The sequence below is a fragment of the Babylonia areolata genome, chromosome 8, assembly GCF_041734735.1.
Source record: "Babylonia areolata isolate BAREFJ2019XMU chromosome 8, ASM4173473v1, whole genome shotgun sequence".
Classification (NCBI taxonomy): domain Eukaryota; kingdom Metazoa; phylum Mollusca; class Gastropoda; order Neogastropoda; family Buccinidae; genus Babylonia; species Babylonia areolata.
Window position 1 is genome coordinate 45114575 of NC_134883.1, and position 17166 is coordinate 45131740.

Here is a 17166-nt window from a genome sequence, read left to right on the forward strand (position 1 = left end):
TAGCGTTGAATACTGATGCTGCAAAGTCCATGATCGTCTGGGCATGAGCTGAGATGGCAACACAGATGGATTAGCGTTGAATACTGATGCTGCAATGTCCATGAACGTCTGGGCATCTCGACAACACCTGAGCAGTGGTTGCTCCAGATAAAATATACAAGTATAAAAAGCACGTTGAAGAAAAACAACCCCAAACCAAAAAAAAAACCCTGTCTTATCATAGATGCCAAGAGAACAGGACTCCGTAGTGCGAAGATCGACACAGCCACAAAGCAAAGCCTCTGTCTCATGTCGTGTTCCGTGTCTTGCTGTCATTGTCCAAAGCGGGCCTGGGAGCTATAGACCCTGCGTTTGTCCGGGGGCAGAATTTTCAGGGTCCCCCATCTGTGAGGTGGCCACACAATGTAGGTGGCCTTGCCCGTGATCAGTCCTGTGGAGATCTGTGGACAGCAGAAAACAGCACATCCAACATCATTCTGTGTGTGTGGCTGTGTGTGCGTGCGTGCATGTGTGTGTGTGTGTGTGTGTGTGTGTATGTGTGTGTGTGTGTAAATACTACTGATCAACGAACAACATCATTATGGACCACTGCTGTGAAACTTTCCAACACTGAACTCAAAAGCTTTGAAATTCTTGATCTCAAGAGTGAAAACTGATATATCGTTAACTCGACTCCGCCAGTTCAACAGAGAGTTAGCAAGGCTATCATCCTGAGAGAGAGAGAGAGAGAGAGGGAGGGAGAGAGAGATAGACAGAGACAGAGACAGAGAGACAGAGAGTAGTCAACAATGATGCACTTCTCCTACTGTATGAAATTTTCACGACTTGCCACCACCACAAGTGCGGCCCACAGCATTTTGTGATTGGCCGTCTACTTTTGGTTTCGCTTGTCACTGTGAAAATGAAAGCACCCTCCATGAACTTAGCCTCTTGGTCAGGAGCACATTTGATCTTCATTCGGATTGAGGAACTAACAATAACTTGCTGAAATTGATTCAATGACTGGATACAGCAGTCAGTTTCAGTTTCAGTAGCTCAAGGAGGCGCCACTGCGTTTGGACAAATCCATATACGCTACACCACATCTGCCAAGCAGATGCCTGACCAGCAGTGTGACCCAACGCGCTTAGTCAGGCCTTGAGACATATTTCTTGTGATATATAAAGCAAAGGCTTTAGTGTGGTCAAAATGCCAACACCAAATCAAAATACTGAAGAACTTCCAACCATGAAACTAAACATTACTAAAACCTGTCTTGTACAATTTTAAGCAAATTAATACCCGTGGATGCAACTAGTATTATATCATGTTTATCTCTGCAGCACCTAATCAAAAAAAATTTGATCCAAGTGCTCCAAGAGACAATCAGTGAGACTGGTGTACTTACCCTGTGCTTCCCTTCTCTGCATAAAAGTGACTTCAGTGGCTGTCATGACAGTGTCAGTGTGTGTCACTCTGTCAGTCAATGTCAATGACATTTCAGTTCTCTCTTCTGGCCTCACTGCTTGACCATCTCTCGTCAGTCATCTCTCATCAGTAAACTCCTGAATTCTTTAACTCATTTAAAAAAAAAAAAAAGAAAAAAAAAAAGTTGAGTGCAAATCTTAGTTTGCAGACCCCCCATAGACAGAACAGAAATTATATATATTAATTTCATTTTGTCACGACAAAGGACCAAGACTTGACTGTTTAAAAAAACAAACACATGAGACTGCGACTGTAAAAAAAAAAAAAATCCAAAAAAAACCAAAACCACACACACACAAACTGCAAAGTACTTGACCAATGACAGTACTACAGGATCATGAAATGGTAAAACCAGGAGATTCCTCCAATCTCCCAAATAAACAGAAACTGCAAAAAGCCGAGGATGTTTGTGTGTGCATGCATGCATGCAGAACGTCAAATACACACACATGTTAAATATCCTACAGCAATGTAACCAATGCAAAAGAGTTTGGTAGATTCCTTTTCAAGAAAAAAAAATAACATAAAAAATACAGCATGCACTAACCAAGACAAGAATGATCACCGTAAATATAGAGCAGCAAGTTCTATTCCAGATGGAAAGGAAGACAGACAAAAATGATGGACAAACAACACTGCACAATGGACGGGGAAAAACCATCATTCTGCAGACAATCGACAGACCTGGTGCCAGTTGCATTGCTTGGTTCGAACTTTTTGACAGAACTTTACACGTGACTAAATGCCTACGTTGACCAAACTACGCCACTGGTCAGTTCCATACTACACACAGTTAGTAGCGGGTTACATGTTTTACAACCATACTAGGCTCTTCTGGTCCGAGCAATGCAACTGGCTCCTGGAGGAATTTGGGGATTAGTTTCCCCAGTGTGGCCACCCAATGACTCTCCACACTGCTAAGGATGAAGAAGAAGAAGATTTAACTCTCTCCACACGAATGGCGAAAGACGACATTAGCAGCGTTTCACCCCAATTACCACCATCAAAATATTCCTAGCAGAACGCTCTTATACTGAAGAGGTGAATGTTGACAAAGAATACCACAGTTCTGACGACGGAAACTAAAGGTAGGGTCATTCAGACACCCACTGGACATCCGAGGGGTCTGTGTTGAGGAGAAGAGAGGACTGGCCGTACTGAGTGAGTTAAGCAAGTTGATGTTGGTCATGACGGGCGCAATAGCCGAGTGGTTAAAGCGTTGGACTGTCAATCTGAGGGTCCCGGGTTCGAATCACCGTGACGGCGCCTTGTGGGTAAAGGGTGGAGATTTTTCCGATCTCCCTGGTCAACATATGTGCAGACCTGCTAGTGCCTGAACCCCCTTCGTGTGTATATGCAAGCAGAAGACCAAATACGCACGTTAAAGATCCTGTAATCCATGTCAGCGTTTGGTGGGTTACGGAAACAAGAACATACCCAGCATGCACACCCCTGAAAACGGAGTATGGCTGCCTACATGGTGGGGTAAAAACGGTCATACATGTAAAAGCCCACTTGTGCACATACGAGTGAATGCAGAAGAAGAAGAAGATGTTGGTCATGTCAAGTCAAATGACAGAAAGGAGAAGGATGACAACACAGAGAAGGAGAGAGACCAGGCTGTTATAGAACTTTCCTGCCTGTGTACACAGCGAGTCCTGCATGAAGGGAACAGCACAAAGCCCTGCCTCAGATCATCTGGATGAACGTGATCTCTGTTAGCTGACAGTGCTCAATGATCAATGTCTCGGTTTACTGTGGATAAATGCTTAATGCATACATTTTCTAAACAAAATCAGTGCTCATGCAGATTTTTATCAGCAAATTAAAAAAACACTTTATAATAACCCTTAAAACCACAAAGGCAAAAACATCCCAAACTACTGTCATACTTGAATAGCCCCAAAGTGTGTCTAGCATGTATCAAGGATTTGATTGAAGGAAAGCAGCGAAACAGATGCTCAATCTGCCAATAAAGTGTCCACCAGGTCTTGAGAACAGTTAGATGCTCAATCTGCCAATAAAGTGTCCACCAGATCTTGAGAACAGTTAGATGCTCAATCTGCCAATAAAGTGTCCACCAGATCTTGAGAACAGTTAGATGCTCAATCTGCCAATAAAGTGTCCACCAGATCTTGAGAACAGTTAGATGCTAAAATCTGCCAATAAAGTGTCCACCAGATCTTGAGAACAGTTAGATGTTCAATCTGCCAATAAAGTGTCCACCAGATCTTGAGAACAGTTAGATGCTCAATCTGCCAATAAAGTGTCCACCAGATCTTGAGAACAGTTAGATGCTCAATCTGCCAATAAAGTGTCCACCAGATCTTGGGTTCGAATCCTGGTCCTGCTTCTTTCTCCCAAGTTTCACTGGAAAATCAAACTCAAACCGAGCGTCTGTTCATTCAAATGAGATCAGAAACTGAGGTCCTGAAATGAAATGAAATTATGGTGCTTAGAGCCTCGCCGACCACTAAGGCCATCTCAAGGCTATCGCCGCGTCAATTACTACTACAAGGCTAAAAAAAAAAACAACCAATTAAAACGAGTCACCACTTCAAACTTTCCACTCCAAAGTTAAAAAAAAACTTCCATAGTTTAAAACCTTCAAATCTGGTTAAAAAGGTTCACTTCTTTTAAGAAGTCCATCAGCGCCCACGGAGGGACATCACGAAACAAAGTCTTCAAAGAAACCGCCGTGTAATGTCTGCGTCTAACGTCATGCAGATCCCAACAGTCAAGGAGCACGTGTTTCACGGTGAGAGGCTCGTCACAGGGAACGCATCGAGGGGCCTCCTCCCCCTTCAACAAGTATGAATGAGTAAAAAAAGTGTGCCCCGTACGCAGTCTGCACAGCACAGATTCCTCCTTTCTGTTCTTCACCCCCAAAGGGAGGGTCTCTTTTAGGTCCAGACGGATCTGGAAGAGCTTGTTGTCCGTCTGGGTGTTCCACTTCTCTTGCCAAAGATCCTTAACATAAGTATTGACCTTCCGCTTCATGTCTGTATAGGGTACCAAGGATCTGGACAATTCTTTCTTTACAGCGTTCCTGGCCATCAGGTCCGCCCTTTCGTTACCACGAATGCCAACATGTCCGGGAACCCAGGCCAACACAACCTCGTATCCTTTCTTCGTTGCGAGAGTAAAAGTTTCATAAAATTCCAGCAGTTTGGGATGAGTGATATTCCTGCAGGCGATCGCCTCTAGGGCTGACAAGGAGTCGGAAAAGATCATGAATCTCTTCTGTTTGGAAGAGAGAACCATTTTTAACCCCAGGACCAGTGCGGTCAGTTCCGCGGTGTATACCGAGCTGTCAGACAGGATGTGTTCCGTTGAGGGCCGGTCAGGAAAGGCGGGACAGAACGCAGATGCGGCGACTCCGTCCTCTGACTTGGAACCGTCAGTGAAGATGCCTTGAAAAGTGGGGAATTTGTGGCACAGTTCCGAAAAGTAGGTTCTGTAGGCCAGAGAACTGGTGGTGTCCTTACGGTACGAGGCCAGATCGAATCGGACCTCAGGTGTTGTAAAGGTCCACGGGGGGCTTTCAGGGACAGCCAACATCCAGATCGGCATTTTCCAAGTGCGGCTGAATGCGGAGTCCGAGAGGAGGTATGCAGTTTGGGTCCTGTACGCACCGTGCACTTGGCGCATTGAAAAAGAACCCATGACAACATCAAGTGTTGCCCCCTGGGAAAAATTAAGTAGAAGAAATCCAGTCTGATAGGTACATTAATATACATCATGCGCTCAAGGCCTGACTAGCATCTTGGGTTATATACTGCATCTACCTAGCAAATGCGGTGCAGCGTATGTCTTTGTCCGAACGCAGTGACACCTTGATAAACTGAAGAATTCTGGAACCTGTGTGAAAGGGGACAGTATCTAGCTATTCAGTGTGCTTGATTATACCCCTTGCATGAATAAACTGAAGAATTCTGGAACCTGTGTGAAAGGGGACAGTATCTAGCTATTCAGTGTGCTTGATTATACCCCTTGCATGAATCATCACCTGCTACATGGAGAGGAACATGTTATCTCAGCCAGAAAGACAGTTTGGGGATACTATTTCAAGAACATTAAATCGCATCAGGATGCAAATTCAGGTGAAGCATTTCACTTCTGTGCTTCAACAGGAACCACAATATGTTTTGGTTTTTTAGTCCTGTTAAGAGAACCAAACTTTTTTTTTCAAAGACTTTTAAGAAATTCAGTAAAACTTTTATAACTTTGGTTTAGAATATCAAATCTATGAACAAATTAACATTAACTTATGAGACATACTCAATAGGTCATTAAATGTATCCCTATACAATTTTTAGTTGTTGTAATTGTTGTTGTTGAATATATCCTAACCAAAAAACAAAAAACAAAAAAAAAGTTTAAACCCTGACATAACCACAATAAGTCTACTGAGCATATCACCCACAGCACCCAAGGAAATGTAGCAGACTTTTTCCACCTCCTTGAGAACAGTCCCCAGTAAGGAAACACACACACACACACACACTGAGTCGGGTCAGAAAACGTCCAGCACCACATTGAAATGGACATTGTCCTTGTGGTGGATGTAAACGTTACACCCGAACCCCTCACTCCCCGTGAACAGAGCGGGGTCAAACACGTGCCACATGTTCTCACAGTCCCCTTCAGCCGCGGGCACCTGACGGAAGACGCAAATCTTCGTCCCCATCATAATCGCCGCGGCGTAGATCTCCGCCTCCGTGGCCCACACCCCATCCAGCCGCATGTCCGAACAGGCGAGATACACGTCCACAGGCTGACCAAGGAATCCCTCGAACCCCTCACTGTTGGCAGGGTGTTGCATGACGTCGCAGACTCCTTGTCGGAAAAAGTCATGCGAGTCTTCGGAACCGGTCACCATGAGGCTCAGACAGCGGAAGAAACAGTTGCCGTCGGCGAACACCTCCTCCTGGACGCGCGGGGGGCCGGCAGCAGCAGCGGAGGAGGACGGAGACTGGACGGCGGGGAAGAGAAGCTGGCCGGCGTGCGGCATGCACCGTTCCAGCTGGAAGAAGCAGCACAGCACGTTCTGCCACTCTTCGTCCACTGGCTGGAAGGGAACGGCAACCTCGGCGGCGTTAACTGGTGCCATTTTCCCGAACTTTTCAGACCAAGAGAGATACAAAAAAAATGGTCTGCTGGCAGGCGCGGTCAACCAGAAAGCGTAAAGCCAGGAAGGAAAAATAAAACGATCCGAAAGTTCTCAGATCGAGAGAAAAGAACGGTCCCAAGACAGACGGCGGTCAACCAAGAAAGCGTAATAACCACTAAACCAGAGGACAACAACAATCAGTGGTGCTAACCAAAAAGAAAGTCCAGCAAAAAAAACACAAAAAACCCCAACCCAACAACAACAAAAAAACCACAAAAAAACACAAACAAACCCACTGAAGCACGCTTAAAGAACGATCGAGTTCAGCTACAGAAAAACTGAAGCACACTTTAGGATCAAAAACGAAACAAAATGAACAAGTTGAAAAGACCACTGTGGTCAACCATGCACCAGCTACTGACAAGTGAGAATAGACCTCAGCAGTCACCCCAAACCCCCAAATAAAGCTGGACAGCCACACAAATATCTCAAGCAAACACAAAAGAAAATATAAACAGAGTATAAATAGAAATTTCAAGAATGAAAAAGTAGTCAGAAACAGAGAACTTACTTAATCAAAACCACAAAAGAAAGCAAGCCAAAGAAATTCGAAGGACGAAAAGGTAGAACTGGTAACTGGTGAGCAGTCTGAGCAGAGAAAAGACTGTCAACCAACGACTGCCAGAAAATGGTGGCGACTCGAGAAAACTCCAAAAAGAAATAGCAAATTAAAAGCAAACACACATAAGAAAAAAGAAAAAAGAAGAAAAAAAGAAGAAGGAACTCCTGGAAGTTCAGTCACTCAATGACGCTACAGCCAGACTGCAAACATATATCTATCTAAAGCGCGGTTTTTTTTTGTTTTTTTTCTTTTTCGCTTGCTGAATGTAATGTATGCAGGAAAAAAAAAGACTCAGTCCAATTTTAACAAACTGGAACGTAGCTCACAGTACAAAAAATAAAATAAATAAATATTTCGTCACTGAAAAACAAACATACAAACAAAAACAAAACGACGAAGAAAAAGATACTGACGAACACAGGCAAAATCGCTACCTGCCTTAAAAAAAAAAAACCCAAAAAACCCACGTGCAATAAAATGATGATAGATTCAATCAAAATATAAATGAAAGGTGCTCACACACAAACCAAAGAAACGATAAAAAAACAAGAAATGTTCTAAATTCTGCCACCAAACGGTGAGCGAAGGAACGCCCAAAGAGCACTGATGAGAGACAGCGAGACAAAATGTAGTCAGCAGCAGTGTCGACCGGTCTGTGACTGACAGCTGACTGAGCACTATTGGGACAGCAAGGAACTGACGAGATCACGTGATGTTACAACTCCCCCAAAACCGCTATCACGTGACTATTGCTCACGGATTCCCACAATATCAGATCAAAGTTTATGCGGTTTATCTATCATTTTTTATTTTAGCGAATTTTCATGGATTACAAGCACACACACACACAAAAAAAAAGTCTTAAAGGTAAACGACCGAGAGGGGAAGTTAAGTTCTGTTGGAACAACAAAAAATGGAAGGCTCTAAATTTAGTTCCAAAACTTTGCCGGAAGTTCCGGTTTCACTTTTCAGTTTCAGCGCGTCAAAGCGTGCGGACTGATCCCACGCCACAGCTGCAGTGAAAAGAAAAAGGAGTTGATGCCTGAACTTCGCAAAAAAGGTTGTTTTTTTTCTCCTCTCTCTCTTTAATAAAACACACAGCCTTAGTGTGAGCACAATATCACACAATATAAATATAATTCAACCAAAATCCGTTAACTTCAGCGCTTTTTGAAGGAAACAATGATCGAATATCGTTGAAAAAAAAATCTATCTTCTTCTTTTTTAGCTTTTCATTTTTATTTTTTCAAACTACATGAATCATTTTTCCACATGAGTTTGTTTGTTGCAAGGGAAAATAATTTTGTCCGTTGCTAGGGTAAACGACTTGTCAAGTGCATTTGCTCCATCTGCCTATTGTATGCTTAATTTTTTTTTTTTTTTTTTTTTTTTTACATCACCTTTTTTTTTCTTCCTTTTTTTCGTTGCTATTGTTGCTTATAATTATAGTATGTGTAAAAGACGTACGTGTGTGAAGTTTAAATGGCCACTGTGGGTACATAAAATAAACGTCTTGCCTTTCGTGTGATGGATTATGACCGATTTCTCGTGAGATAGCAGGAATATGTTTCGTTGCGATATCATCAACTTTGGGCTTGATCTGAGAAACGGCAGCAGTGAACCAATGAACAGCGCTAAAAAAAATCAATGACTTTTTATTTTATTTTATTTTTTTCCATTTTTTTAAGCAGGTGTGTAATGTGGCTGTATAGGCGAATAAGTTCGTACGTTTTAATACCTTAAAAAAACCCAAACAAATCGAACACGACGAAGAACTGTATACTTGGCGGACAAACGTACAGGCCATGAGTGCTTTGGAGAAGGTGGGAGGCGGCAGATGGGGGAAAAAAAAGAAAAGAAAAAGAAAGCGAGACCCCCTCCCTCTTCCCCCGCTACCCCTCCATAATCCACCCCCAAAGAAACTGACCCTAAGTAAGATCATGAAATCATTACGTCGGTGGTAAATTCCACCAATACCACCGAAACGAAAGCACGTCAAGACGGAACATCGAGAAAGCCATTAATTTTTATGGTCCCATGGTCGCGCAGTAAGTACATTAATTGGCGAGAACTCTCTCCCTCTGGTGGAGAACGTGGAGTTTAACGCTCTTGACTGGTTAGCGCCCTTTAGTAAGAAGGTTTAAATTTCGTTAATCGAGGTGGCGGAAGTTTGGGAGGTGTTGGCTGGGTTGGTTATTGTCAATGCAATGTGTGTAATTTGAAATTAGAAGTTTTTGTGTTCATAGAATACACTAAACGCAGCGCAGCATTATTTCACTGACTTAATCACACAGTCCTTCATGTATTGTGTGTTACCTCAGTTGCCACATACATTATCGCCACGAAGTCTTTGCCTTGTGGCCCCCATTGGGAATTTTTTGTTCTTGTTGTTGTTGTTGTTTCTTCAGTTTAAAGAAAGTGGGTTTTCAGGGAAGACTTGAATGAAGAAGACGACGACGACGACGACGACGACGAAGAAGAAGAAGAAGAAGACGAAGACGACGACGACGAAGAAGAAGCAGGAGGAGGAGGAGGAGGAGGAGGAGGAGGAGGAGGAGGAGGAGGAGAAGAAGAAGAATGCCTGATCTGTATTAACCCCTTGACTGCTAAACACAGCCTAGTGAAACTAAATCAGACTGGCAACGATTTTCTATTGTCTTACTTCTTCCGTGTGTACTTTGAAGTAGTGTGTAACTGATTTTTTTTTTCTTTCGTTTTTTTTGAACAAGAGAAAGCCCATCCCAAGGACGAAGAAGATCGATCAGACAAAAGCACGGCCACTGACAAATGACTGAAAACTTAACTAATGCTGTCACAGTGAGGTGACTGACGGTCCTTCACTAAGGAGCACAACAACATTCATCACCAGCAGTCAAGGGGTTAAATCAACGCGGACAGGGCTGTATATTTCAATAGCCAGACACAGAGGTGGGGAAGGGGCTAATGCAGACAGGACAGCTTAAAAAAAAAAAACACACCCAAAAACAAGAGGCAAAGCCTTCAAGACTCACTTGTGCTTCACGGTTTATCCTGTAAAGGAATCATTAGGAGGGGAAAAATTTTTTTTTTAAAATGGTTGAAAAGTGCTCTGTATTAAATATGATGGATAAGCTTGGGAGAAGAAAAAAGAAAAGAAAAGAAAAAAAATTGTAATGTTTTAAGATGAGAAAGATCAGTTTAAAGCAAATTAAGTCCCCAAGCATTAATTACAGAGTAATTTCCCCCCCTCCCTTTTTTTTTTTTTTACAATCTGCACCAAACGTTTGCAAAATAAATAAAACTTCCATGCTTAGCAAAAGAAGTTCCTGTTTTGAACAAAAAAAATGATTCTAATGACTGCTCTTGTTGTTGGGTCAGAATATCAGATCAAAGTGCCAAGTTTAGAGAATACAAAAAAAAAAAATAAATATAACAGTAAATGCAGTTTGCATATAATCAGGCTTCATTTTTAAAGAAAAATTTTGTGCCCATCCCAGAGGTGCAAAATTGTTTTAAACAAGATGACTGGAAAGAACTGAATTTTTCCTATTTTTATGCCTAATTTGGCGTCAACTGACAAAGTATTTGCAGAGAAAATGTCAATGTTAAAGTTTACCACAGACACACACACACACACACACACACAGACAACCGAACACCCGGGTTAAAACATAGACTCACTTTGTTTACACAAGTGAGTCAAAAAAAATTCCAGTTCCAATGTACAATCATCATGTTCAGTACAGATCTTCTCCAATATACAAGTGAGTCAAAAAAAAAACACCACAGCCAGACACAGAAGGGGAGGTAACTTACTGGCCCAAACACGTTGCTGTCCACACTCCGCCCGTGATGATCCCCTTCCACCCAGCAGTGACCAGTGGGCACCACCACTGCCTTCTGCTTGTCCAGCGTGCTGTGGTAGTGGACATAGCATCGTCACCGTCGTCGTCGTCGTCGTCATCATCATCATTATCAGAACCATCACCACCCCACACCGTTATCATCATCATCATCATCATCATCACCTCTTCATTCCAGCTGTGACCCGACCCGTAGGGCACCCACTACTGCCTTCTTTCTGTCCAGTGTGCTGTGGTAGTGAACATCGTCATCGTCATCATCGTCATCATCATCATCATCATCATCGTTACTATCACTACTGCCTTCTTTCTGTCCAGTGTGCTGTGGTAGTGAACATAGCATCGTCATCATCGTCATCGTTACTATCACTACTGTCTTCTACCTGTCTAGTGTGCTGTGGTAGTGAACGTAGCATCGTCACCGTCGTCGTCGTCATCATCATCATTATCAGAACCATCACCACCCCACACCGTTATCATCATCATCTTCTACCGGTCTAGTGTGCTGTGGTAGTGAACATAGTATCGTCGTCGTCATCATCATCATCGTTACTATCACTACTGTCTTCTACCTGTCTAGTGTGCTGTGGTAGTGAACATAGTATCGTCATCATCATCATCATCATCGTTACTATCACTACTGTCTTCTACCGGTCTAGTGTGCTGTGGTAGTGAACATAGCATCGTCATCATCATCATCATCGTTACTATCACTACTGTCTTCTGCCTGTCTAGTGTGCTGTGGTAGTGAACACATCATCATCATCATCGTTACTATTACTAATGTCTTCTGCCCGTCTAGTGGACATAGTATCGTCATCATCGTCATCATCATCATCATCATCGTTACTATCACTACTGTCTTCTACCTGTCTAGTGTGCTGTGGTAGTGAACATAGCATCGTCGTCATCATCATCATCATCATCGTTACTATCACTACTGTCTTCTACCGGTCTAGTGTGCTGTGGTAGTGGACATAGTATCGTCATCATCGTCATCATCATCATCATCATCGTTACTATCACTACTGTCTTCTACCTGTCTAGTGTGCTGTGGTAGTGAACATAGCATCGTTAGCATCATCATCATCGTCATCATCGTTACTATCACTACTGTCTTCTACCTGTCTAGTGTGCTGTGGTAGTGAACACAGCATCGTCATCGTCATCGTCACCATCATCATCATCGTTACTATCACTACTGTCTTCTGTCCTGTCTAGTGTGCTGTGGTAGTGAACATAGCATCGTCATCATCGTCATCATCATCATCGTTACTATCACTACTGTCTTCTGCCTGTCTAGTGTGCTGTGGTAGTGAACATAGCATCGTCATCATCGTCATCATCATCATCATCATCATCATCATCGTTACTATCACTACTGTCTTCTGCCTGTCTAGTGTGCTGTGGTAGTGAACACAGTATCGTCATCATCGTCATCGTCATCATCATCATCATCGTTACTATCACTACTGTCTTCTACCTGTCTAGTGTGCTGTGGTAGTGAACACAGCATCGTCATCGTCACCATCATCATCATCGTTACTATCACTACTGTCTTCTGCCCTGTCTAGTGTGCTGTGGTGGCCATATCGTCATAATTGTCGTCGTCTTCATAATCATCAACCCCCCCCCTCCACCCAGCAATGACCCGCGGGCTTTCTTTCCGTCCATGGTACTGTTGTGGACAAACATTCATCACCATCCATCATCATCATCGTTGTCGTTATCACCATCATCATCATCATCATCATCGTTATCATTCTCTCTCCAACAAGTAAGCAGTAATCTGCTGACTTTCTCCCGAGTCCTGGGTGAAAAAGTGGACATAATTATCATCATCATCATCATCATCGTTACTATCACTACTGTCGTCTACCTGTCTAGTGTGCTGTGATAGTGGACATAGTATCGTCATCATCGTCATCATCGTCATCGTTACTAGCACTACTGTCTTCTGCCCTGTCTAGTGTGCTGTGGTGGACATATCGTCATAATTGTCGTCGTCTTCATAATCATCAACCCCCCCCCCCCTCCACCCAGCAATGATCCGCGGGCTTTCTTTCCGTCCATGGTACTGTTGTGGACAAACATTCATCACCATCCATCATCATCGTTGTCGTTATCACCATCATCATCATCATCGTTATCATTCTCTCTCCAACAAGTAGCAGTAATCTGTTGACTTTCTCCCGAGTCCTGGGTGAAAAAGTGGACATAATTATCATCATCATCATCATCGTTACTATCACTACTGTCGTCTACCTGTCTAGTGTGCTGTGGTAGTGAACATAGCATCGTCATCATCGTCATCATCATCATCATCATCGTTACTATCACTACTGTCTTCTGCCTGTCTAGTGTGCTGTGGTAGTGAACATCGTCATCATCATCATCATCATCATCGTTACTATCACTACTGTCTTCTACCTGTCTAGTGTGCTGTGGTAGTGGACATAGTATCGTCGTCATCATCATCATCATCGTTACTATCACTACTGTCTTCTGCCTGTCTAGTGTGCTGTGGTAGTGAACACATCATCATCATCATCGTTACTATTACTAATGTCTTCTGCCCGTCTAGTGGACATAGTATCGTCATCATCATCATCATCATCGTTACTATCACTACTGTCTTCTGCCTGTCTAGTGTGCTGTGGTAGTGAACATAGCATCGTCATCGTCATCGTCACCATCATCATCATCGTTACTATCACTACTGTCTTCTGCCCTGTCTAGTGTGCTGTGGTGGCCATATCATCGTCATAATTGTCGTCGTCTTCATAATCATCAACCCCCCCCCCCCCCTCCACCCAGCAATGGCCCGCGGGCTTTCTTTCCGTCCATGGTACTGTTGTGGACAAACATTCATCACCATCCATCATCATCATCGTTGTCGTTATCACCATCATCATCATCATCATCGTTATCATTCTCTCTCCAACAAGTAGTAGTAGTAATCTGCTGACTTTCTCCCGAGTCCTGGGTGAAAAAGTGGACATAATTATCATCATCATCATATTCATCATCGGTATCATCGTCATCATTCAGACTTTTCGACACTGAGCAGTGGATTGATCAGTCTGTCAACTTAACATTAACATTAGATGAGCAAACAACATGAAGTAAATAAGCGAGTAAAGAAGTAAATAAATAAATAAATGAACAAAGAAAGAAAAAGAAAGAAATAACACACGCAAAAGGTAGCTGGCCTATTATAGTACAAACCAAACCTCTGAACCAGACTTGACATGTCACACAATTTTTTCCGAATCGGGATCAAGGCCACAATACTGATTTCCACAGCCAACATCTCTACGTAGCTACCCTTACCTCTAACCTGCACCCTCCACCACCAATCACACGCAAAAAACACACACGAGCTCGCACACACACACACACACACACACACACATACACACACACAAGAAGCAAACACACACGCACACAGACTGCGCAATCTCAAATGCACAGGCGCGCGTTCATAAAATAAATATGGTCATTTTCTAGGCAAATATAGTTAATTTTCAAGGCTGTTATTCCGTGAAAACAGGCAACAAAACTGTCTCTATCTGTACCACGCAGACACGCGCGCCCGCGCGAGCTCACACACACGCGCATGCACACGCACACACACACACACACACACACGCACACAAAAAGAGTCAGACACGCACGAACACATGTACCATGGATTAATTTTCACGGCTGCAAATATATGTTCTACACACACACACACACACACACACACACCGACACACACACCACCACCACCATCCAACACACATATGCAAATACAGTCACATATCTGATTCTCTCTCTCTCTCTCTCTCTCTCTCTCTCTCCCTCTCTCACACACCCATTCGGGTTTCCCCACCATCTGTCACACCAGCATTGACGTCATTGATGACGTAAACCTCATCAAAGCTAGGTTGGGAATACTTGTTTGATGGGTGTGAATAGGTGCACTCCAGCTGAAAACGAATAAATAAATACATAAATAAATAAATAAATAAATAAATAAAAGCAAACAATCGATAAAGCTACAACTGAGCGGGCAACACGTGCAACAGGTTATTGCCCAGTTGACGGTTTAACCCACTGACTGCTGTCGAGGAGTATGCTTTCGTCAGTGCACGACCTTCCTTCCCCTCACTAAATTTGAGAATTGTATGAGCTCCGACAATGACCCATCAAAACAGCACGGGGGGTAGTAAACTGCAGCTGTCCCCTCTGACTATCTGATCTAGAATTTGATAAATGGTAAGAGAGTGTCTCTTGTCCCCCATGTTACACACATCCCCCACTCACTCACTCGGCCCAGAGGGTTTCAGGATAGTCGGCGTTGGGATAGTCCCCCCCCCCGCCCCCACGCCCCACCCCACCCCCCAAACCCCCCCGTCACCCCCGAACAACTAACCAGTCCCCAAGGCTGCAGCAGTAAAAAAAAAAAAAAGCCAGAGCCATCTTGCCTCCTAGTTTGAGAGTCATGGTCCTTCACAAAAAAAGACTATCATTTCCCATGACTGTGGGATCATTGATCATTGACCATTGATCATCACACAGCTTTCATTCTGCTGTTGGTCCCCCCCCCCCCCCCAGCTTGTGAACTTATGGAAATCTCTCTAAATAAATAAATAAATAAGCCGAACGCAAGAATGAGAGCACAGGTCTGGGTATTATTAGTCACCGGCGATTCTTTAATTGGATGTCTTCTCATTGAGACTGATGAATTTAAGTTCAGCAAAAAAAAAAAAATCAATAACAGCCACTGACAAAGAACACAAAATGTGGAGACTGCATTTCAAACCAAACGCCGCAACGCTGGCCCCCATGTCACACCCAGGTTCAACAGTCAAAAAAGAGTTAAAGCGACTGAGGGGAACATTAACATTCACTATGGATTAGTTGTTGTTTTTCCACCTCAGTTGCAGGCATGTCACGGTGTACCTTCTTTCTTTTTCTTCCTACCCCCCCCCCCCCACCCCCCGCTCCCCCCCCCCCCCAACCCCCACTCCCCCTCGCCCCCCACCATCATTTTCCTTTGTTGTAACTTTACTGTTTGTTGGTGGTGGTGGTTTGGTGGTGGCTCTCAAAGCTTTCTTCACTGGCGTTCTGTAGCTGCTTGTTCTCTCCACAATTCATGTTGAGATGGGGATAAAAAAAAATTTTTAATGAGGAAAAGAAAAGAAGGCAGGTCTTAGAGAGAGAGAGAAAGGGACGGAGAGTGAGGGAGGGACGGAGAGAGAGAGAGAGAGAGAGAGAGAGAGAGAGAGAGAGAGACTCAGAGAGGGAGAGAGAGAGAGGGACGGAGAGAGAGGGAGGGACGGAGAGAGAAAGAGAGAGAGAGAGAGAGAGAGACTCAGAGAGAGAGAGAGAGAGACTCAGAGAGGGAGAGAGAGGGACGGAGAGAGAGAGGGAGAGAGAGAGGGCGGAGAGAGAGGGGGGGACGGAGAGAAAGAGAGAGGGAGAGAGAGAGAGAGACTCAGAGAGGGAGAGAGAGAGGGAGAGAGAGAGGGACGGAGAGAGAGAGAGGGAGAGAGAGGGACGGAGTGAGAGGGAGGGACGGAGAGAGAGAAAGAGAGAGAGACTCAGAGAGAGAGAGAGAGACGGAGAGAGAGAGGGAGAGAGAGAGGGACGGAGAGAGAGAGAGGGAGAGAGAGGGACGGAGTGAGAGGGAGGGACGGAGAGAGAGAAAGAGAGACAGACTCAGAGAGGGAGAGAGGGACGGAGAGAGAGAGGGAGAGAGAGAGGGACGGAGAGAGAGAGAGGGAGAGAGAGGGACGGAGTGAGAGGGCGGGACGGAGAGAAAGAGGGAGAGAGAGAGAGAGAGGGACGGAGTGAGAGAGAGAGGGGGCGGAGAGAGAGAGAGGGAGAGAGAGGGACGGAGTGAGAGAGAGAGGGGGCGGAGAGAGAGAGAAGGAGAGAGAGGGACGGAGTGAGAGAGAGGGAGAGAGAGGGACGGAGTGAGAGAGAGGGAGAGAGAGGGACGGAGTGACAGGGAGAGAGAGGGAGACAGAGAGAAAGGGACGGAGTGACAGGGAGAGAGAGGGGGCGGAGAGAGAGAGGGACGGAGAGAGAGAGAGAGGTATGGAAAGAGAAAAAGAAAGAGAGAGAGAGAG

At 44.2% G+C, this 17166-nt stretch overlaps 1 protein-coding gene across 1 annotated transcript in view; it reads right to left on the reverse strand.

Moving 5' to 3' along the window:
- Window positions 1–241: 241 nt before the first annotated feature.
- LOC143285202 (mitochondrial inner membrane protease subunit 2-like) overlaps window positions 242–17166 on the reverse strand; it is a 207533-nt gene continuing 190608 nt past the window's right edge. Inside the window, exons 4-5 of the mRNA XM_076592447.1 lie at window positions 10998–11097; window positions 242–440 (exon numbers count right to left, since the gene is read on the reverse strand). Of these exons, the coding sequence (XP_076448562.1) occupies window positions 312–440; window positions 10998–11097 (229 nt within the window). The 3' untranslated portion in view covers window positions 242–311. The remainder of the gene's footprint in view (window positions 441–10997; window positions 11098–17166) is intronic.